At 41.0% G+C, this 23,308-nt stretch overlaps 1 protein-coding gene across 3 annotated transcripts in view; it reads left to right on the plus strand.

Annotated features, from left to right (window-relative positions):
• The window catches only part of ENTPD1 (ectonucleoside triphosphate diphosphohydrolase 1), a 98,924-nt gene extending 76,892 nt beyond the window's left edge, over positions 1–22,032 (plus strand). For all 3 annotated transcript variants that reach the window (XM_040254622.1, XM_040254623.1, XM_040254624.1), the window contains 4 exons: positions 858–1,124; positions 10,869–10,985; positions 15,202–15,339; positions 17,497–22,032. In XM_040254622.1, coding sequence (XP_040110556.1) covers positions 858–1,124; positions 10,869–10,985; positions 15,202–15,339; positions 17,497–17,703 — 729 coding nt within the window. In that variant the 3' untranslated portion in view covers positions 17,704–22,032. The remainder of the gene's footprint in view (positions 1–857; positions 1,125–10,868; positions 10,986–15,201; positions 15,340–17,496) is intronic.
• The last annotated feature ends 1,276 nt before the right edge of the window (positions 22,033–23,308 follow it).

Raw genomic sequence — 23,308 nt, forward strand, 5'->3', positions numbered from 1 at the left:
ACAGCTGGGGGCCTCCAGCCCCCGCATCTTGTTGTTTTCTATTTCTACTGCATAATTGGTCTGAAGTTGGCTGCTGTACTTTCCACAATTTTTCAGGGAGGATATCTAAGAACATCTGGTCAATTCCTGTGACCTGTCCCACCTAGACATCACCTCCTGTTTGTTTACTGCACTGTCTCCAAGAACACGACTCAAATCCTTTCTTTGGACATAATTTCTCATTCCTGTGGAGCTGACAATGAAACGTCTAGAGTAGTGTGTGTGTGTGTTCATGCTCTCCTCCCAAGCTTTCTGCACGGTCAAGAAGCTGACTGCCATGAGTGGGGGGCTGCTGCCCTAAGGCTCCACTAAGCCTCTCGTCCATCGCAGCCCCCTTTCTTCTCTGGAACAGACTGAGCTGTGGGCTGAAAATCATTTTGATACTCCTGTGTCAATATGATTTATGGCACTTCTAGTTCTTGGGATTTTTGCTTCTGGCTTAGACGTGGGGGCAGGAAGATAAGCAGACCCCCCAGAGAACTACCTCAGGATCAGAATTTTGAGACCCTTGAGAGTGTGGATCTGCTTCTGACCTAAGCACTCAGGGCCAATCCAAACAAGTGGAATCTCTGGGCCCAGCTTCAACCACATTAGCTTCCTATGAGTAGCAAAAGTTCATTTACTTCTGATACCATTTCTGGTGCCTGTTAAACAAATACGACTATTCCCAAGGGTCAAAAAGACAGAGCAGGGGCCTACTGATGCCAGCGCTGAGTGCCTGGATGTTGTTCAGTTGCTGTACATTAATGAAGTCACACCAGTGCTTTTGTCCAAAGCATTTGCACGTGGTGCCTTCAAGTGATTTTTTTCCCCTTCAGGGTACGAATGGAATCATCCGTGAGCCATGCTTTCACTCCGGATACATAAGGAAAGTGAAGATGAGTGTCTTCAACGAAAGTTTCTGTACCAAGAGACATGAGTTGAATTCTTCCTTTTACCCACTCTCTGACATTGAAGTCCGTGGCACTGGACACTTCCAACAATGTCGGCAAAGCATCATTCAACTCTTTAACACCAGTTATTGCCCTTACTCCAGCTGCTCTTTCAATGGGGTTTTCTTACCGCCACTCCAAGGGCAGTTTGGGGTAAGTCTGTGAAATAATGATATACTTGTTAGAATGATTTGGGTTGTAAATTATAGAATATGTGCCTCCAAAGGGTTTAAATAACAGGATTCTTTATCTTCTCACATGGTAATAATCCTTAAGATAGATAATTCTGGGCTAGTTCTTTAGCTTAACAATGTCAGCTTTTCAATTATTTTCTTGGCTTTATTGTGGTACTAAAATGGCAGCTACTGCTCTGTGCAAAGCCAGTGCAGGAAAGAAAGGAGTTTATCTTGCATATATCTCTCTCCAACTCTGCAGAAGTGTCAACAGACATCTTTTTAGATACCATTAGCCAGAATTTGGTAAACCAACCCATGATAAAGGGGAATGGGTTACCATGGTTGGTTTAGACAATCACTGTTCATCCCCTGGAACCGGGGAATCTTCTTGAGCAAATTGCTTTCCTCTACCAGGTAAAATCATGAATCTGTAAGCCAGATTGTAAGGAATCTGTAAGGCTGTTGGGTAGGCACCCATTAGAATCTGCCACAGGTGGCGTCTCAGATGTCAGAAGAAGAATCAACAGTTAGATGTCTTAGGTAAGGATTTTCCTCTATAAAGACACTTAGGAAGTAGAAACTAAGTAAGTCCCAAGGAAACAAGAAGATAGTGTCATTTTCATTACATCTTGAAGAGTTGGGGGATCATTTGAATCCTGACTCTAAATTCCTTCTTTTCTTCATTATTCCAGAATAAGAAAAAAATTTAAGCAGAGGCTGAAAGAGGTGCCCCTAGATCTACTCATTATTTCAAATGTCATGTGTTGTTCCTGAAGACCAAAAATTATAGTACTCACAGTTTATAAGTATATTGTTCCATTAGCTACCATCAGCTCAGTTGCTCAGTCATGTCTGACTCTGCAACCCCATAGACTTCAGCACTCTAGACTTCCCTGTCCATCACCAACTCCTGGAGCTTGCTAAAACTCATGTCCATCCAGTCAGTGATGCCATCCAACTGTCTCATCCTCTGTTGTCCCCTTCTGCTCTTGCCTTCAATCTTTCCCAGCATCAGGGTCTTTTCAAATGAGTCAGTTCTTCCCATCAGGTGGCCAAAGTATTGGAGCTTCAGCTTCAGCATCAGTCCTTCCAATGAATATTTAACACTGATTTCCTTTAGGATTGACTGGTTTTATCTCCTTGCTGTGCAAGCGACTCTCAAGAGTCTTCTCCATCACCACAGTTCAAAAGCATCGATTCTTTGGCGCTCAGCTTTCTTCACAGTCCAAATCTCACATCCAAACATGACTACTGGAAAAACCATAGCTTTGACTAGATGGACCTTTGTTGGCAAAGCAATGCCTCTGCTTTTTAATATTCTGTCTAGGTTGGTCAAAACTTTTCTTCCAAGCTACCATCAACTGAGTTCTAATTATTGACTAATATATATGTTATCTCAACTACTTAAGATTACATTCAAAGAAACAATAGGCTTTTGTCTGCCTTCACAGTCTCCCTTTTTCAGAAAGTAGATCAGCATGTGAGGAGAGGTCTTTCAACTCCTCTCTCAGACCCCAACATAAGAGGTTCCTCTAACGTCTCTTGGCCCAATTCAGTGTCGCAGAAAGAACTTCCTGGAGAAAGCACAGGCCCTGTAGTAACCATACCTGGCTTAAAATCTGGCGTTACCATTTGCAAATGATATGGAGGTCTTCATTCCCTTGGTCTCTGGAAAACAACAATGGGTAAAATCATGGATCCTGCTCACCATGGCCTAGACCACAGCTTACCTGCCTCTCCAGTTTTCTGAGGGAAATACATGACTGCACAATCTGGCAAGGTAATATTTGGTCATTAGTTGGCTCCAAATACAAATTCAGAACAAACTACACTCTCACCTGGATGCTCCGTAGCTGAAATAGGACTGGCTGCCTGTTTTGGGTTTTTTTGAGCCAAATTCCTTGCCTTGGATCTAGCTGCTGGAAGAGAAAGGAGGGTGCCACAAAAGGGAAGAAGGTTACCAGAGATGCTGGGGACAGCCAAGGGCATTTTCTATTCTGGTCACTCCTGGGAACTACATCTGAAGGAAAAGGGATATATTATTTTGTATTTGCTTTTTAACTTTTTTGAAACCTTTCCCTCCTGAATAACATGGCCCAATTCTTGCTTTCAAGCTTGAACAAACCCTTTTGACTTAGCACTGTTTGGGGTGGAAAGATGGGGGTGAGGGTGGAATTTCTTGCCTTTGAATGTAATTCCCCCAATCAAGGTAGGACAGGGCTGGAAAAGCATGGAAGAGCCTTGAGCTTCTCCTGGTAGCTTTTCTGTTTGGTCCCTTAGTTCCTAAGAGAAAGACTTGTACACTGAAAACCACAAAGCACTGATGAAAGAAATTAAGGAAGACACAATGGAAAGACAGCCTCTGTTCATGAAAGACTTAATATTGTTAAAGTACCCATACTGCTAAAAGTGATCCACACATTCAACGCAATCCCCATTAAAAGCACAGTCGTGTTTTTTACTGAAACAGAAAAAATATATATGAAATTCATTTGCAGAACAAAAGACCATACAAAGCCAGAACAATCCTGAGAAAGTAAAACAAACCTGGAGGTATCAACTTGTGGATTTTTAAATATATTACATTTAAAATATATTACATTTAATTTAATTAAAGGTGCTATAATAAAAACAGCATGGTGCTGTCATAAAGACAGGCTGGAACAGAATAGAGTCCTTAAAAAAAACCCCACATATATATGATTAACTGATCTTTGACAAGGGTGCCAGAGTACACAATGGGGAAAGAATAATCCCTTCAGTAAATGGTTTCAGGGAAATTGTGTATCAGTTCAGTTCAGTTCAGTCACTTAGTCGTGTCCAACTCTTTGCGACCCCATGAACCGCAGCACACCAGGCCTCCCTGTCCATCACCAACTCTCGGAGTTTACCCAAACTCATATCTATCGAGTCGGTGATGCCATCCAGCCATGTCATCCTCTGTCATCCCCTTCTCCTCCTGCCCCCAATCCCTCCCAGCATCAGAGTCTTTTCCAATGAGTCAACTCTTCCCATGAGGTGGCCAAAGTACTGGAGTTTCCGCTTCAGCATCAGTCCTTCCAATGAACACCCAGGGCTGATCTCCTTCAGAATGGACTGGTTGGATCTCCTTGCAGTCCAAGGGACACTCAAGAGTCTTCTCCAACACCACAGTTCAAAAGCATCAATTCTTCAGTGCTCAGCCTTCTTCACAGTCCAACTCTCATATCCATACATGAACACTGGAAGAACCATAGCCTTGACTAGACGGACCCTAGTCAGCAGAGTAATGCCTCTGCTTTTCAATATGCTATCTAGGTTGGTCATTACTTTCCTTTCAAGGAGTAAGCGTCTTTTAATTTCATGGGTGCTGTCACAGTCTGCAGTGATTTTGGAGCCCAAAAAATAAAGTCTGACACTGTTTCCACTGTTTTCCCATCTATCTCCCATGAAGTGATGGGACCGGATGCCATGATCTTCATTTTCTGAACGTTGAGCTTTAAGCCAACTTTTTCACTCTCATCTTTCACTTTCTTTGAAAGGCTTTTTAGTTCCTCTTCACTTTCTGCCATAAGGGTGGTGTCATCTGCATACCTGAGGTTATTGATATTTCTCCTGGCAATCTTGATTCCAACTTGTGCTTCTTCCAGACCAGCATTTCTCATAATGTACTCTGCATATAAGTTAAATAAGCAAGGGGACAATATACAGCCTTGACGTACTCCTTTTCCTATTCGGAACCAGTCTGTTGTTCCATGTCCAGTTCTAACTGTTGCTTCCTGACCTGCATATAGGTTTCTCAAGAGGCAGGTCAGGTGGTCTGGTATTCCCATCTCTTTCAGAATTTTCCACAGTTTCTTGGGATCCACAGAGTCAAAGGCTTTGGCATAGTCAATAAAGCAGAAATAGATGTTTTTCTGGAACTCTCTTGCTTTTTTGATGATCCAGTGGATGTTGGCCATTTGATCTCTGGTTCCTCTGCCTTTTCTAAAACCACCTTGAACATCTGGGAGTTCATGGTTCATGTATTGCTGAAGCCTGGCTTGGAGAATTTTGAGCATTACTTTACTAGTGTGTGAGATGAGTGCAATTGTGTGATAGTTTGAGCATTCTTTGGCATTGCCTTTCTTTGGGATTGGAATGAAAACTGACCTTTTCCAGTCCTGTGGCCACTGCTGAGTTTTCCAAGCTTGCTGGCATATTGAGTGCAGCACTTTCAGAGCATCATCTTTCAGGATTTGAAATAGCTCAACTGGAATTCCATCACCTCCACTAGCTTTGTTCCTAGTGATGCTTTCTAAGGCCCACTTGACTTCACATTCCAGGATGTCTGGCTCTAGGTGAGTAATCACAACATCGTGATTATCTGTGTCATGAAGATCTTTTTGTACAGTTCTTCTGTGTATTCTTGCCACCTCTTCTTAATATCTTCTGCTTCTGTTAGGTCCCTACCTTTTCTGTCCTTTATCGAGCCCATCTTTGCATGAAATATTCCCTTGATGTCTCTAATTTTCTTGAAAAGATCTCTAGTCTTTCCCATTCTGTTGTTTTCCTCTATTTCTTTGCATTGATCACTGAGGAAGGCTTTCTTATCTCTTCTTGCTATTCTTTGGAACTCTGCATTCAGATGCTTATATCTTTCCTTTTCTCCTTTGCTTTTCGCTTCTCTTCTTTTCACAGCTATTTGTAAGGCCTCCTCAGACAGCCATTTTCCTTTTTTTGCATTTCTTTTCCATGGGGATCATCTTGATTCCTGTCTCCTGTACAATGTCACGAGCCTCTGTCCATAGTTCATCAGGCACTCTGTCTACCAGATCTAGTCCCTTAAATCTATTTCTCACTTCCACTGTATAATCATAAGGGATTTGATTTAGGTCATACCTGAATGGTCTAGTGGTTTTCTCTGCTGCTGCTGCTGCTGCTGCTGCTGCTGCTGCTGCTGCTAAGTCGCTTCAGTCGTGTCCAACTCTGTGTGACCCCATAGATGGCAGCCCACCAGGCTCCCCCGTCCCTGGGATTCTCCAGGCAAGAACACTGGAGTGGGTTGCCATTTCCTTCTCCAAATGGTTTTCTCTACTTTCTTCAATATAAGTCTGATATAACTGTGTATGTCCATATGCAAAAGAATGAAATTGGAACTATATATTACAGCATCCACAAAAATCAACTTAAAATGGACTGAAGACTTTAACACAAGACCTGAAACTGTAAAATTTCAAGAAGAAAATATAGGTGAAAAGCTTCATGACATTGGTCTTAGCAGTGAATTCTAGATATGACACCAAAAGCCCAGGCACCAAAAGCAAAAATAGATAACTGAAACTACATCAAACCAGAAAGTTTTTGCACAGCAGAGGAAAGAATCAGCAGGGTAAAAAAGCAACCTACAAAATGGTAGAAAATATTTGCAAACTGTATATCAGATGAGAGATAGATTTCCAAATTATATAAGGAATGCTAACAACCCAACAGCAAGAAGAATACTAACTTGATTAAAAATGGGGCTAGAGAGTTGAGTAGACATTTCTCCAAGGACAACATACAAATGGCTAGTTGGTATATGCAAGGGTGCAGAACATCACTAACAATCTGGGTAATGCAAATCAAAATCACAATGAGGTATCACCTCATACCTGATAGAATGGATATTATCAAAGAAAAAGCAAAAGACAAGTGTAGTGAGGATGTGAAGAAAATGGGCCCCTTTGTATATTGTGGATGTGGCCACTATGTAAAGGAGTATGGAGGTTCCTCAAAAAATAAAAAATATATCTATCATATGATCAAGCAATCTTTCTTTTGGGTGTTTATCTGCCCAGGTGTGGAAACAACCTCAACGTCTATTGATGAATGTTGAAAGAGGAATGAATGTTTTAAATGTGGTATACACATACAACAGAATATTTTTGAGCATTAAAAAGAAGGAAATCTTGTGACATGAGACAAAAATGAACCTTGAAGACATTGTTGTTGTTGTTCAGTTGCCCAGTCATGTCTGACTCTTTGTGACCCCATAGACTGTAGCACACCAGGCCTCTCTGACCCTCACCATCTCCTGGAGCTTGCCCAAGTTCATTTTCATTGCATCGGTGATGCTATCCACCCATCTCATTCTCTGACACCCTCTTCTCCTTCTGCCCTCAATCTTTCCAAGCATCAGGGACTTTTCCAATGAGTCGTCTGTTCACATCCGATGACCAAAATACTGGAGCTTCAGCATCAGTTCTTCCAGTAAATATTCAGGGTTTACCTCCCTAAAGATGGACTGGTTTGATCTCCTTGCTGTTCAAGGGACTTTCAGGAGTCTTTTCCAGCACCACAGTTCAAAGGCATCAATTCTTTGGTGTTCTACCTTCTTTACGGTCCAGCTCTCACAACCATATGTGACCACTGGGAAGACCATAGCCTCGACTATACGGACTTTTGTCAGCAGAGTAATGTCTCTGCTTTTCAACATACTGTCTAGGTTTGTCATAGCTTTCCTGCCAAGAAGCTATCATCTTCTGATTTCATGGCATTTGAAGACATTAGCTATGTGAAATTAGCCAGTCACAAAAGGACACATAATGCATGATTCCACTTACATGAGATATCTAAAATAATCAAACTTACAGACTCAGTCAGAGGGTAGAATGGTGGCTGCCAGGGGCTTGATGGAGAGGAGAGATGAAGAGTTACTAATCAATAGGCATAAAGTTTCAGCTATGCAAGAAGATTACTTCTAGAAATCTACTGTACAGCTTTGTCCTTCACTGTATACGTTAACATTTGTTGAGAGGGTAGATCTCATGTTAAATCTATTTATAACAAAAATGTAAAGTTTACAGTAAAAACTTAAGTCTTTCCTTTCTTCCTGCACAATCAGTTCACTGGAGGAAAACACTCTTAATAGTTTTAATTAATAGGGGAGAACCTTTTCAGGCATCCGCTATGCATATTATTGCTTCCCCAGTGGCTCAACAGTAAAGACTCCACCTGCAATGCAGGAGACTTGGGTTCAATCCCTGGGTCAGGAAGATCCTTGAAGTTAGAAATGGCAATCCACTCCAGTATTCTTGCCTGGAAAATTCCAAGGACAGTGGAGCCTGGCGGGCTATAGTCCATGGCGTTGCAGAGAGCGGGACACGACTGAGCGTACACGCACCTCAGCAAAGAGATTTGCCAAGTGTCTCTCACATTCTAGCCAGCGCTCTAGGAATTAGAGAGAGGGTGGTTTTCTGCCACTTACACATTTATAGAGCTCTTCCATGTCCAAGTGCCATGTTAGTGCCGTAGATTCATCTGAGAGCCAAGGCAGATGTGGTCCTGACATTATGGAGTTGGTGTTCTAGAGGGCAGACAGACAAGAGACCAGAGATACAGACAAAGCAAGTCAAACTGTGGCAACTGCTGGGGAGAAAAAAAGTACTGTAAGAGGGATTAATAGAGCATCCTAGTCTAGGTGGGTGATTAAAAGATCTCTCTGAAGAGGAGCCATGGAAGTTAACTCCAGTAGAGGGAAGAGCAATTATATAACTGAGGGGGAAGAAAAGTTTGGCATGCTTGAAGGCCTGGGTGGCTGGGATGTGGTGGGTGGGTCAGCAGTGGTCTGAGATGGTATTGGCCTAGAGGGTGGGGTTAGAATATGCATGGCTTTGAGACATCTGGTAGAATTTGGTCTCTGAAGGCTTTAAGCAGAAGAGATCAAATTTGTTTTTAAAAGATTCCTATGACTACCAGTTCAGGATGGGTTGGGATAGGACTAGAAAGGTAACATGGGAGACCAACAAGAGGTCATTGCAGTGTCCTCACAGGAGATGATGATGGCTTGGGTTAAGATGATAGAAATAAGACTTGTTCTGTAACTGGCATACAATATTTAAAGTGTTGAATTCCCAAGTTCAAAGTATGTAGAGGCTGCCTTTTCCGACGGAGCTCATCTTCCAATGAGGGATGAGGGCACCAGTTCACAAGCTAAATGTACAGAGGTATTGATAGCAACATTGCTTATAGGAAAAAATACTGGAGTCCAAGGAATGCTCACCAGCAGGGAGTTGTTGAATGAACTGTGATACATTAACATGGACTCTCACGCAGTCATTAGAGTGTTCCCATTAGCCATTAGAGTGACTTTATTTATATATAAATATTCTTTTTCAAATTCTTTTCCACTATAGGTTACTATAAGATATTGAATATAGTTCCCTGTGTTCTGCAGTAGCTCCTTGTTGTTTATCTGTTTTATATACAGTAGTGTGTATATATTAATAACAAATTCCTAAGTTATCCCTCCCCGTCTCCCCACTCTCCCTTTTTGGTAACTATAAGTTTGTCTCCTATGTCTTTTGAGTCTGCTTCTATTTTGTAAGTAAGTTCTTTTGTCTGATTTCCTTTTTAGATTTCATATATAAGTGATATCATTTGACATTTTTCTTTCTCTTTCTGACTTACTCCATGTAGTATGACAATCTCTAGCTCCATCCACGTTGCTGCACATGGAATTATTTCATTCTTTTTATGGCTGAGTATGTTTCCATTGTGTATATATACCACATATTCTTTATCCATTCATCTGTTGATGGACATTTAGAGTGCTTCCATGTCTTGGCTATTGTAAACAGTGCTGTTTTGATCTCTGGAGTGCATGTATCTTTTCAAATTAGAATTTTCTCTGAATATATGCTCAAGAGTGGGACCGCTGGATCTTATGGTAACACCGTTTTTAGTTTTTTAAAGGAACCTCTTGACTATTCTCCATAGTGACTATGCCAATTTTCATTCCCACCAACAGTATAGGAGAGTTCCCTTTTCTTCATACCCTCTCCAGCATGTATTATTTTTAGTGATGGCCATTTTGACTGGTGTGAGGTGATACCTCATTGCAATTTTGATTTGCATTTTTCTAATAATTAGCAATACTGAGCATCTTTTCAGGTACCTGTTGTCCATCTCTATGTTTTCTTTGGAGAAATCTCTATTTAGGTCTTCTGGCCATTGTTTGATTTTTTTTTAAATATTAAGCCTTACATTTGTATATTTTGGAAGTTAATCCCTTTTTGGTCACATCATTTGCAAATATTTTTCCCAGTCTGCAGGTTATCTTTTTGTTTTGTTTATAATTTCCTTTGTTGTACAAATGCTTTTAAGTTTTAAGGTTCCATTTTGGTTATTTTGGGTTTTATTTCCATTACTCTAGAATGTTTTCCTTTTAACTCACTTTTAAACTTTTTATATAGTTTTCACATATGATGATGATTTTTTTAAACTTTTAAGTTGTGCCTAGCTTATGATAGACCTGCAAAAAGTATCTGTTAAATAAACATTGGCTATTTAAAGAAAGTACTTGTACATTATAAAAATAGGCTCAAAATTGCATAAATAAAAAGAAAAAAACACCTTATAATTTTGCTAGAGATCACTCCCATTACCTCTGTGTAGAATTTTCCAGGCTTTATTTATTAAAAATTCATACATAATAGCTTTTTAAAGATAGGGTTTTTCTGACCTATTCCTCTCTCTTTTATCTTCTCTTTTCCCTATCTTTCTTTCTCCCTGATTCTCTTTCTTTCTCCCTGATTGTAGAGAAAATTAGCTACCAAACAGCTCAGAAATGCCTGTCACTGGCAAAGTGACACCTTCCAGGAAGGAAGCAGTTCCTGGGTCTGGAATATCGCACTTTCCCTAGGGGTTTGGCCTTCTGGAGAGTGAATCAATGCCCCTCTGTGTTGGACACTGCACCAAACTCAGCACTTTTCTCTTGTAGGCATTTTCAGCTTTTTACTATGTGATGGAGTTTTTAAACCTTACATCACAGGAACCAACATCTGTGGAAAAGTTGACTGAGAAGTTGGAAGAGCTCTGCGCTCAGCGTTGGGAAGAGGTAAGCAACTGGAAACAGCAGCTATTATCATTGTTACCATTACCCTGTGCCCTTGACGGCAGGGAGGATGTGAGTCTGCTCTTCAGGTTGTGCTAATGTGACCAACATCCAACACACGTGTTAGAGGCCCAGGCAGTACACTCAGTTAGGAATAAACTCACCGGCATTCCATGATAACTGGCCATACAATGGATTAAACAAAAAAGGTCTTAATGATTTTCACCTAATTTGAAGTGTGGCAATACGCAGTTGCTGGCATGGGTTCAACAGGTTGACTATCTTCAATCATTCTTCGGTTCTTGTTAGGCCGCTTTCCTCATGGAAACAAGGTGTAGCTTCAGCGATCATATCCAGATACATCAGTTCCTTTTTACAGGAAAGCAAAAGCTAGCCCAGAAGCTCTTTAGTAGTCTTTCCTCTTACATCTCATTGGCCAGGGCTGGCTGAGAAAGCAGGATGCAGGATTTTATGAATGGCTTCAGTCAGTTCAGTCGCTCAGTCGTGTCCGACTCTTTGCGACCCCGTGAGTCGCAGCACGCCAGGCCTCCCTGTCCATCACCATCTCCCGGAGTTTACTCAGACTCACGTCCATCAAGTCAGTGATGCCATCCAGCCATCTCATCCTCTGTTGTCCCTTTCTCCTCCTGCCCCCAATCCCTCCCAGCATCAGAGTCTTTTCCAATGAGTCAACTCTTCCCATGAGGTGGCCAAAGTACTGGAGTTTCAGCTTCAGCATCATTCCCTCCAAAGAAATCCCAGGGCTGATCTCCTTCAGAATGGACTGGTTCGATCTCCTTGCAGTCCAAGGGACACTCAAGAGTCTTCTCCAACACCACAGTTCAAAAGCATCAATTCTTTGGCAGTCAGCTTTCTTCACACTCCAATTCTCACATCTATACATGACCACTGGAAGAACCATAGCCTTGACTAGACGGACCCTAGTCAGCAGAGTAATGTCTCTGCTTTTCAATATGCTATCTAGGTTGGTCATAACTTTTCTTCCAAGGAGTAAGCATCTTTTAATTTCATGGCTGCAGTCACCATCTGCAGTGATTTTGGAGCCCCCAAAAATAAAGTCTGACACTGTTTCCACTGTTTTCCCATCTATTTGCCATGAAGTGATGGGGCCAGATGCCATGATCTTCGTTTTCTGAAAGAAACTCCACTCTCCACTTTCACTTTCAGCAAGAGGCTTTTTAGTTCCTCTTCACTTTCTGCCATAAGGTGGTGTCATCTGCATATCTGAGGTTATTGATATTTCTCCCGGCAATCTTGATTCCAGTTGTGCTTCTTCCAGCCCAGTGTTTCTCATGATGTACTCTGCATAGAAGTTAAATAAGCAGGGTGACAATATACAGCCTTGACCTACTCCTTTTCCTGTTTGGAACCAGCCTGAGGTTCCAAACTTGACCTACTCCTTTTCCAGTTCTAACTGTTGCTTCCTGACCTGCATATAGGTTTCTCAAGAGGCAGGTCAGGTGGTCTGGTATTCCCATCTCTTTCAGACTTTTCCACAGTTTCTTGGGATCCACAGAGTCAAAGGCTTTGGCATAGTCAAGAAAGCAGAAATAGATGTTTTTCTGGAACTCTCTTGCTTTTTCGATGATCCAGCGGATGTTGGCAATTTGATCTCTGGTTCCTCTGCCTTTTCTAAAACCACCTTGAACATCTGGGAGTTCATGGTTCATGTATTGCTGAAGCCTGGCTTGGAGAATTTTGAGCATTACTTTACTAGCGTGTGAGATGAGTGCAATTGTGCGGTAGTTTGAGCATTCTTTGGCATTGCCTTTCTTTGGGATTGGAATGAAAACTGACCTTTTCCAGTCCTGTGGCCACTGCTGAGTTTCCCAAGCTTGCTGGCATATTGAGTGCAGCACTTTCAGAGCATCATCTTTCAGGATTTGAAATAGCTCAACTGGAATTCCATCACCTCCACTAGCTTTGTTCGTAGTGATGCTTTCTGAAGCCCACTTGACTTCACATTCCAGGATGTCTGGCTAGATACGACTGGCTTAGAGCCCTAGATCCACGACGAGCTACTTCCTGGAGCTGAGCACATTGTCTTCCACTACTTCCCTTAACCCCGAGGAAGACAGGCAGTTCACAGAATCTGCCACAGACACCACTGTGGTCAGACCATTTTTCCATCAGACAGGTTCAATATATATCCTGCTATGATAGAAGCACAAGTTTTTTTCTGGTCTGAGGCACTGAGTCATTCAAGATCCAGTGCTACCTGATGAAAATTTCCAGGGATGCAAGAGAAAGATATGGAGTTTCAGTTCAGTTCAGTTCAGTCGCTCAGTCATGTCTGACTCTTTGCGATCCCATAAATCATGGCACGCCAGGCCTCCCTGTCCATCACCAACTCCCGGAGTTCATTCAAACTCATGTCCATCGAGTTCGTGATGCCATCCAGCCATCTCATCCTCCGTTGTCCCCTTCTCCTCCTGCCCCCAATCCCTCCCAGCATCAGGATCTTTTCCACAAGTCAACTCTTCCCATGAGGTGGCCAAAGTATTGGAGTTTCAGCTTTAGCATCAGATCTTCCAATGAACACCCAGGACTGATCTCCTTTACGATGGACTGGTTGGATCTCCTTGCAGTCCAAGGGACTCTCAAGAGTCTTCTCCTACACTACAGTTCAAAAGCATCAATTCTTTGGCGCTCAGCTTTCTTCACAGTCCAACTACGAGACCACTGGAAAAACCATAGCTTCGACTAGGTGGACCTTTGTTGGCAAAGTAATGTCTCTACTTTTCAATATGCTATCTAGGTTGGTCATAACTTTCCTTCTAAAGAGTAAGCATCTTTTAATTTCATGGCTGCAATCACCATTTGCAGTGATTTTGGAACCCCCCAAAATAAAGTCTGACACTGTTTCCACTGTTTCCCCATCTATTTGCCATGAAGTGATGGGACCAGATGCCATGATCTTAGTTTTCTGAATGTTGAGCTTTAAGCCAACTTTTTCACTCTCCTCTTTCACTTTCATCAAGAGGGTTTTTAGTTCCTCTTCACTTCCTGCCATAAGGGTGGTGTCATCTGCATATACTCTGCTCTTAAAAAAACAGATCATCTAGGAGTGGCTAAAAACAGCAGCTGTTTTAAGTCGACACTGTTGCAAAATGCATGGTGCTCTCATTCTGAAGATATGTGATTAATTGAAAATGAATGCTGTTCTCTTGACAACCAAGGAAGGAAGACTGTATAAAAGCCTGGACATTTGGAATTTTCTCTTAAGTATTTTGTCTGAGTTGGGACATGAAGGAGGATATTCAGGGCTTTCAGAAAGAGCAGCTCAGATATGCCTCAGCCCTTTACAAGAGGGGAGGCTTTTTGCAGCTGCTGGTAATCTGTGGAGAAAGACGAGCATCTTGGATTCTTGAGCAAAATGCTTCCTGAACTGGGTTCCAGAGCAGTGTTTGTTGAACGTAACTGTGCCAACTCACTGGAAAATACCCTGATGCTAGGAAAGACTGCGAGCAGGAGGAGAAGGGGAGAAAGAGGTTGAAGATGGTTGGATGGCATCACTGACTCCATGGACCTAAGTCTGAGCAAACTGTGGGAGATGGTGGAGAACAGAGGAGACCGGCATGCTGCAGTCCAGGGGCTTGCAGAGTCAGACACGCTTAGTAACCGAACAACAACAACAAAGGGCAGGAAGCTGGGATAGAGTCAGGACTCCAACCCTAGTTCTTTTGATTCTACATGTTGAAATGTCTTAACAAAGATCAAATTTTCCCCACACTTAAAGATCTGTAAAATGAAAATATGGATACTATATTTATTGAAAAGATGTGTGTGTAAGTGGACAAGCTCATTAAACAAAAATTAATGATTTCTTTCATGTAACATTTTTTCAGTTTTGAATATATGTGGAAAATGTTTCACAAGGGATGAAAAAATATAGTAAAATTCCATGTTATTGAACCTATCAGACCGCAGAAACTAGATTTTTTTTTTCCTCCTGGAGCACTTATTAATGTGTCATAGAACCCTGTGGAGGAAAAGATTCCTTAACAGACCCTAAAGTATGAACCCCTGCACCCATGGAAGGCGTGCAGCACCATTCCCAAAGGCCTCTACAGAGGCCAACCCTCAGGCCCATGTGAGCTGGGGCTTTCTACTCCCTTGATCCACTCAGTAGTGAACATGACGGCTATCGAGAAGGGCCTGTTGTACAAGTATGATGTTTTCTTCACTTTGCTTCCAGGTGGAGGAGAGTTTTCGTGACGTGAAGGAGAAATACCTGAGTGAATACTGCTTTTCTGGCACCTACATCCTGGCTCTCCTCCTGAATGGCTACCATTTTACAGCTGAGTCCTGGAAAAATATTCACTTCATGAACAAGGTTTGTTGGGTTAAGGGGGAAGTCGGGTGGTAGTGACTGAGAGAGCTTTGAGTTTGAAAGAGGTAGGAGTCAACCTAATTTAAATTTTGGCCTGTTGTCCTGTTCTGCCACCTCAACTCTAACCCAAGCTGGCATTTTGTGTCTGGCTCTCCTGGCATGTTGACCAGCCAAGTTGTGGGCATCCTATCTAAGGAGGTCTACTTACATCCTCAGCCTCACCTTTCTGCTCATATAACAATGACTAACCCTTTATAAGACAAAATATAAGATATTAGAGTAATATAACAGTATTTCAACAGCCACAGTGATTCTATGTGCTGGCTTCAACATCCATCCCAAAGGCCCCTTCATGAATCCAGAAAGGATGATCATGGTTTCTTATAAGGGGTGAAGGCCTTGTTCATTGCAGCTTTAAGAATGACCAATCTGAAAGCTCACTGTGAGGAATGAGAGGAATGACTGTGCATGGGGGCCTTTGCTTAAGAAATCAGGCTTAGCATAAGCCTTAAAGAAGCAACCTCATGGCTGTGCATTACCAAAGCATCACCTGCAGGCACTCAGGCCTGGAGCAACATTTACATTGGCGGTGAGACACATGAACACACTCGTTCCTGATGAAAAATATTAAGGACAGTGTTTCTCTACCTTTTAAACTCATACCAATTCATGGCAAAAACAATTTACCCCTTTATTAAATATGGTGACTTCAAGCAAAACAAAGCATTAAGGCAGAGGACTGTGGTGGCCTTGAAAGTACCAGTTTCACCACACTCTTGTCAATATTGCCTTTGCTAATTTGAATCTTTTCCTTGTTTTAACATCCAAGTTTTCCTTCTGTTGCATCATAGTTTGTTTGTTTGAGAAAGATGTCTATGTCAGACTTATATTCGCTGAGGTACAACTATGATCTGTTATTTCTAAACCCTAGGTGATAACTCCAGTAACTCTGGAGGCTTCTTTGACACAGGCAGTCAGATAAAGTTCCAGTTTCCCATAAAAGGAAGTGGGCATTTTATAAATTATTAATTTCTAGTACTGGTAAAGGCATAGGGGAGAGGAGCATTTCACATGATATTGGCTGGGATGTAAACTGGCATAACCTTTGGGAAGACTGTTTTGGCAATATGTGCTAGAAGCCTTAAAATATGTACATCACTTTGTCCAACTACTCCATTTCTAGGGTTTATAAATAATTGAATAAAGTGAGTAAAAATGACCATATAAGGCAGTTCATACCAGTGATAATGCTGCAGAAATCCCTTAAGAGATGTGGGATAATATTTACAAAGAATTGTTAAGTGAATTCTACATGCAATTTAATTCCACTTTTTTTCTGTGAAAAATATGCACAGAGAGATTGGTAGGATATAAGACAAAATGATAATAACAACAACTCCGAGTGATGAAGCAGAGGTGGTTTTATCTTCAAAAAAGAAGATATCTGTACTTTGTGATTTTCCTACCATGACTACATACAACTCATGTAATAGAAACATTTCCACAATTATTTATTATTCACAGACTACCTATATTTCAATACATTTCAAGGTGATTTGAAAATGTCCCTAGGAAGATGGCAGGGTTGGAGAATGTTTTTTCACTTGAGAATAATCCTTTCTCATGCATATGCAATGTCTTTGAACATCCGTCGAGTAAGACTGACTTGATGGGGATTATTCCCCAGGTTTTCCCTAGTTGAATCATAACAGAAGTCCTGGTTTTGTACGGATTTGATTCCTGGGCCTGACATGGATGTAGAAGGACAGGGACAGTCATTAATCTCTCGTCTTTTCCCTGCTTCCTGTCAGCCTCCAGCCCCCTTCCCCACCTCACCCACCCACATTCACACAAACAGCAAAAGAGGAATGCAAACTTCCAAAGGCCTAATTTGAATTAAGTTCTTCTTGGCAGGAGAACTGAGCCATCATTCACCAAATTCACTGAATTTGGGGAATACAGTAGTGAGGCCCCACACTCTCCTAATCACTTGCTCCTGTCTCCTCACAGCCATATTCCCAATTCAAAATATAGAAGGAATCCCTTTAGAGAACCGAACGTGGTGCTTTTACTTCCTAGTGGTTCAGTGTTATGGGCAGGGTTGAATGAAAGCTCATTTAATCCTCAAACCAGAAACAACACTTTCCCCACTGTTTGCAGGTCCGGAGCACCAGCGTTGGGTGGACTTTGGGCTACATGCTGAACCTGACCAACAAGATTCCAGCTGAACAGCCATTGTCCGCACCCCTCCCCCACTCCACCTATGTCTTCCTCATGGTCCTCTTCTCCCTGATCCTGCTCGCAGTGATCATCGTAGGCATAGTTGTCTTTCACAAGCCTTCGTATATCTGGAAAGACATGGTATAGCAGGAGCAGCTGAAATCTTCTGGCTGGAGTGAGAAAACTTGCCCAGGAAGCACTTTCCTCCACAGTGGTGCAACAAGCTCACCACTCTTGCTCACCAAGGCCAGTCTTGACCAGCATGAGGCTTCTTTGGCTTTTGCTAAAGCCTCTCCGTGGGAGGTATTCACCACCCTCTGCTTCAAGGACTTCCTGGCAGACACTGTCTTTTCTGTGAGTCTTTCCAAACTTCCCCCCTTTCTCTTTTGTGCTCTCTGTTTGTGTGGGTCTTAAAGATCTGCCTCCTTTCATGATCATTGCTTTATAAAAGAACAATATTGACTTTGTCCAAAAGAACTGAGAATCTTGAGTCCTGTGCTGGGAAGCTGCCCTGGCTAAAAGAAGAATCTTGGGAACTAATTCAGTTGTGATCTTACAGACCTGTTTCCCATTTATTAAGAAAGCCATACAATGCCTTTGGAGAAGACAGACACACACCCAAGCCCAGCCTGCCCTTTCCATGGGAAAATTTTCTAGACTAAGCAAATGTGTGCTAGGGCAAAAGAGTCTTGCAAAGGAATTTCTGTGCTTATGCAATAATAGTTAATCCAAGCCAAAAGAGGGTTTTTGCCTAAGTCACATATTCCTGGGTGATGCCAAGAATGCTACAGAGTGGGACACCCATACCAGAGATTATTTTAAAAGCTGCTGTACATATATATATAGGCATTCAGATATCAGGGCATATTAGTTAGGTGTACACATGTCAGGAAGAAAAATACAGTTGCAACATAAGGTTGGAAAAATGTGTCCTCCAAAACATCTCCTGGGGTTGGTTTTTATTGTGGTAAAAGGCATAGAACCTAAAATTCACCATTATAACATAAACAGTTTAGTGGCATTTAGTACCTTCACAATGCTGTGCGACTCTCACTGCTATCCAATTCCAGAATATTTTCATCACCAAGAAATTGGCCATGTATAAGATCATCCTGAGGTAGACATGAACCATCAACCTTTCCATTTTGCTAAACATGCTAACCACTTGCACCACAAAGATGCTCCCTGAGATGCTCACTAAAGCCATGCTATATCTTACTGTCCCAGGATCTAATTTAGTGAGAGAACTTCATGAGTGAGAGTGGCATGCCTTTTTGGTGTCATGGTATTTACACAACAAAGTGTGCCAGGAACCACATCTACAAGTGTTACTGTTGGTTCTAGGTACTTTTGCTTTAAGCATCTTTGCCATAGACGTCTTTGCCACAAGCACTTGTGGCCACATTTTCACTGTAGTAATTGGCTTGGAAGCAATTTTGCCATAAAATATAAAATAATGGAAAATAAAAGAGGGGCAATTAAAGGACACAAGGAAATGAATAACAAATTCAAGACACTATGAAATATAAAATGTTTGCGTACATTTAAAATGTGTGTAGATTCATGGCAATACTGTACAAATAGCTTATTTTACTTTGCAGGTTGTACCTAAGCACTTGTCTTCCAAGTCTTTCATTCATAGCATTTTATACGGGGTTTATTTTTTCGGCTCATTGGTTTGTCTCCTCATTCTGCATCATACTTTTTCTTGTTCACTAAAATTTCTTCCTTCATAAAGAGTGATGTAAGTTTCCAAGTACCTAGAGGCATCTTTGTAACTGAGCTTTGTGCTGTGCTGTGAAAGCTTCTACACAGTTGTTGTTTGCTCTTGGCATACTGTCACGTGTTCGTTGACAGACATTCCAAAGTCATGTGGGAAACGTGGGTTTCCCTCTCCACCTTCTAGGACTGTGGCCTCTTTCTCCTCCAAAGTAGTGTTTCAAAATAAGAAACCAACTCTTGGGACAAATCAGTGTCATATGCCAGCTGAATAAAGCCATCGATAGTGTTGCCAACTAGAAGAAATGCTAACACATTTTAACCAGTTGAAACCAAACTGTCAAACCAAAAACTCTCACCTCAGTTATTTTATCTTTCACGGAGAATGTGCCTTATAGGCAATGAGTTATTTGATGAAAATGTTTGCCGCAAAAACGCTTGTGGCAGAGGTGTCAATGGCAAAGATACTTATGGTGAAGGTGCCTAGAAACCATTTCAACATGTAATTAATATGTAATTAATGAGATTTCTTATTTTTAATAGTAAGTTTTTGAAATTTGTTGTGTATATTACACTTAGAGCACATCCCAATCAGGACTACATTTTAAGTGCTCAATAGCCATGTGTGACTAGTGGCTACCATTAAACAGCACATATCAAAAAGTACATTCAAAGCTAAAAAACACAGGTGATGTACTTTGTCTTTCTTTGGTAGGGAGACTTCTTTAAACAGCTATAGATGCTGTAACATCCTTGCTATTATTTATTATATATGAAGTTTAACATTATCCTTAACAAGCTTTTAACATCCCAGCTCAGAATTTCACATTATTCCTCAGGTTTTGTTGCGTTTTTTTGTGACAGTAGAGATGCCTGTCATTCAGACCAAGATGCTTGATGATTAACCCTAAACTTTAGAAAATTTAATCTGGATTTAAAGATAATACAAGATAATTTGGATGCTTATATTCTATAGTCAAAGTATAAATTTGAATATTAAAATAAAGATTAGTCTCTTAAGAGCTCACAAAGTTTACCATATAATAGTAAAATTACTATTAAAATATATTTTCATGTATTGTTGGTTTGAAAGATGAGCTGAATTTCACCAAAATGGTTTCATCCCTCTCTGATTCAGAGTTTGATAATTGCTATCTTGTCTGAACATAACAAGTTGCTCACAATTAGTCTGCACTAGCCAAGTATTTCAGTTTGTACAATTTTTTTTTCTTTAATTTCTTATAACGACCTCAAATTTTCAGTGGCTTACCACAATAAACATTGATTTTCATGTTCATGGGTCTCAAGTCAGCTAGTATCTCTATTTCTGGCAGTAGGTCAAGTTCAGGCCTGCTCCATGTATCTCCCACTCTTCTTGTCTGGTGGCTTCCTGAGCCATGTTCTGAGTAGAAGGGACATGAAACGGACAGAAAATGCAAGATGCCTCTTCAGGTCTTGGCCCAGACTTGGCCCTGTCACTTCCATTCACATTCTACTGACCAAAATAAGTCATATGACCAGCCCCAACTTTACCAATTGAAGAAACACTGGGAAAAATTGCAGAGTCATGTGGCAAAGGACATGAATGACTAATTGTAACAGAAAATGCATGAAACCCTGGGCACAATGCCTCAGTCTACCCCAGCGTCTCATTACCTAAAACATAAAGCATGTTCTCCATAAACTGAAACCCACTTATGTTGCCAAAGAATATTCTTTAAAAAAATGTCATTTCTTCCAAGACATCACTAATTCCATCTTCTTTCCACAGCCTTAACCAGGATGCTCTGGCACCTCCCACATCAATCTCACATTCTCCAAAATGACAGATTAACTAAGAGACCTTCTATTTATTTTCCTTATATGTTTAAGACAGTGTATAGTTAACTACTCAATTTTTATTTGCACAAGAATCTAATACAACTGAACATAATTGGTTTAATCACAATAGTCTTTTAAATAGTTATTTTAATATTTATTTAATTATTTTAAAGTAATTGGGAAAAGAATGTCTCCATAAACCTTCTTCTTTCAAAGTGGCATTTAAGACTACATGTTTTAAAAGTGTTTTTATGCCTTTTGTATTTCTCTATTTTAAGTAAATTAATTTCTAAATTTATATTGATGATATAATGATGGAATCACCCTCATCAGCACCTGAGTTGACTTTTTATTTCTATATCCCTTTTGCACAATGACTATCAGAGAACATGGATTAGTCAATGAAAAATGAGATACAGTCTCCTAAGAAACAATGTCATTTCTTATAGCAAGGTTCTAAGACGAGAGGGGAGGAAAGTCCTGTGATAGGGAACAGTGTGTACTTAGGATGACTTATACTGAGCTCTACCTTTCCTCATGAACTTGCTCCTCCTCCTGCATTTTATCATGATTAACACCACCATTTCCTTAAGAAACCAAGATCAGAATCAACTTTATCAGTGTTGAAGTGACAGGGGCTTGTCCTGGCCAAGACCTGCCCATTCTGCCTTTACAGCATTTTTCATTTTGATTCCCCTTTCCAATCTTGTGATTACCACCCCAGTAGAAACCTGATACCAAGAACAATGATCTTGTCTGCAATATATTACTTTCAGATTAATCAATATTTGCTAAGCAGTTTGGAGACAATTAGTGTCCCATGTCATGTTAATGCCTGTCCTGTGGGGGAAACAAGAGTTCTGTGCTCAAATAATCTGGGGAAATTCTGGGTTAAATAAAATTTAATAAATTATTTTTTTAATGTATTGAAGTATAGTTGATTTACAATTTGTGTGTTTCTTGTGTATGGCAAAATGATTCAGTTATATATATTCTTTTTCATATTCTTTTCCATTATGACTTATTACAGGATACTGAAATAGTTCCCTGTGCTATACAGTAGAATCTTGGTGTTTTTCTATTTTATATATAATAGCTTAATAATATATAATAATTATATAAAATATATAATAGTAATTAGCATCTTCTAATCCAAAACTCTCAATCCATCACTCCCCCAACCCCCTCCCCTTTGGCAACCACAAGTCTGTTCTCTACGTCTGTGAGTCTGTTTCTGTTTCAAAGATAAATTCATTTGTGACATTTTAGATTCCACATATAAAAATTTAATAAATTCTTCAGGAATCCTAAGGGCTTTTCATAAAGTCATGCTCATGCGGACTGCAGTTTGCATTTCCAAAATTTATTTGACTTAAACAATTTTTACTCCTGTAAAACAAATAATATCTCATGAAATACTAGTTTTCGATATCCTTATGATGCATCTTAACAAAAGCTAACTGATCTGGTCCAATTGCTTTAGGTTACAAATTAAACAAGAGTGGCCTGAAAGGTTATGTCGCTTGTTCTAAATTATATACAATTTCTAAGCGGTAGAGCTAAAGCTTTAACGCACATTTCCTGATCTTAGTATGTTTCATAACATTTATAAAATATTAATATAAAATCATGTCTCTTTTACCCACGAAAGCCTTCATTTTTGAGGGTCAATCCATGGTTTCGTCCATAGAATCGGATGGGAGATTGGCTGCTTCATCAGAATCCCAGATATCCACTCCAAGATTACTAGAGGAAAAATACCAACTCAAATTTTAAAATTCAATCAGAAAGAGGGTTATAGGCTTTTAGGCATAAAAGCTGAGCACAAAGTAAGAAAAAAAAAAAAAAAAGGCAAATGGGGGGGTGGCGGTGCGAGGGAGGCAGGGAAGGGCGCCAGGGACGGAGGGCGGGCGCCTAACCAGGAGCAGGTACACATTGGACCGGCTACACACACGCTATAAACCGCTGTTACCGGGACAAGGTGCCCCAAAGAGGACCTGCCCCGGCGGTTAGGCCCCAGGTCTACCCCAGACGAGGGCATCCGCGCAGATTCCGGCGCGGAGTCTGATTCATCCGCAGCGCTCAAAACTGGAGCCTCGGCTGGCGGCGGGCGGGGAGGAGGGCGCAGCCTAATGATGCTATCACAGCCTGGAAGACCGGGAAGAACCGCGTAATATGGAGCCTCCCATGGTCTCCGGGATTGTGGTGGGAG

The sequence above is a fragment of the Oryx dammah genome, unplaced genomic scaffold, assembly GCF_014754425.2.
Source record: "Oryx dammah isolate SB20612 unplaced genomic scaffold, SCBI_Odam_1.1 HiC_scaffold_14, whole genome shotgun sequence".
NCBI classification, from domain to species: Eukaryota; Metazoa; Chordata; class Mammalia; order Artiodactyla; family Bovidae; genus Oryx; species Oryx dammah.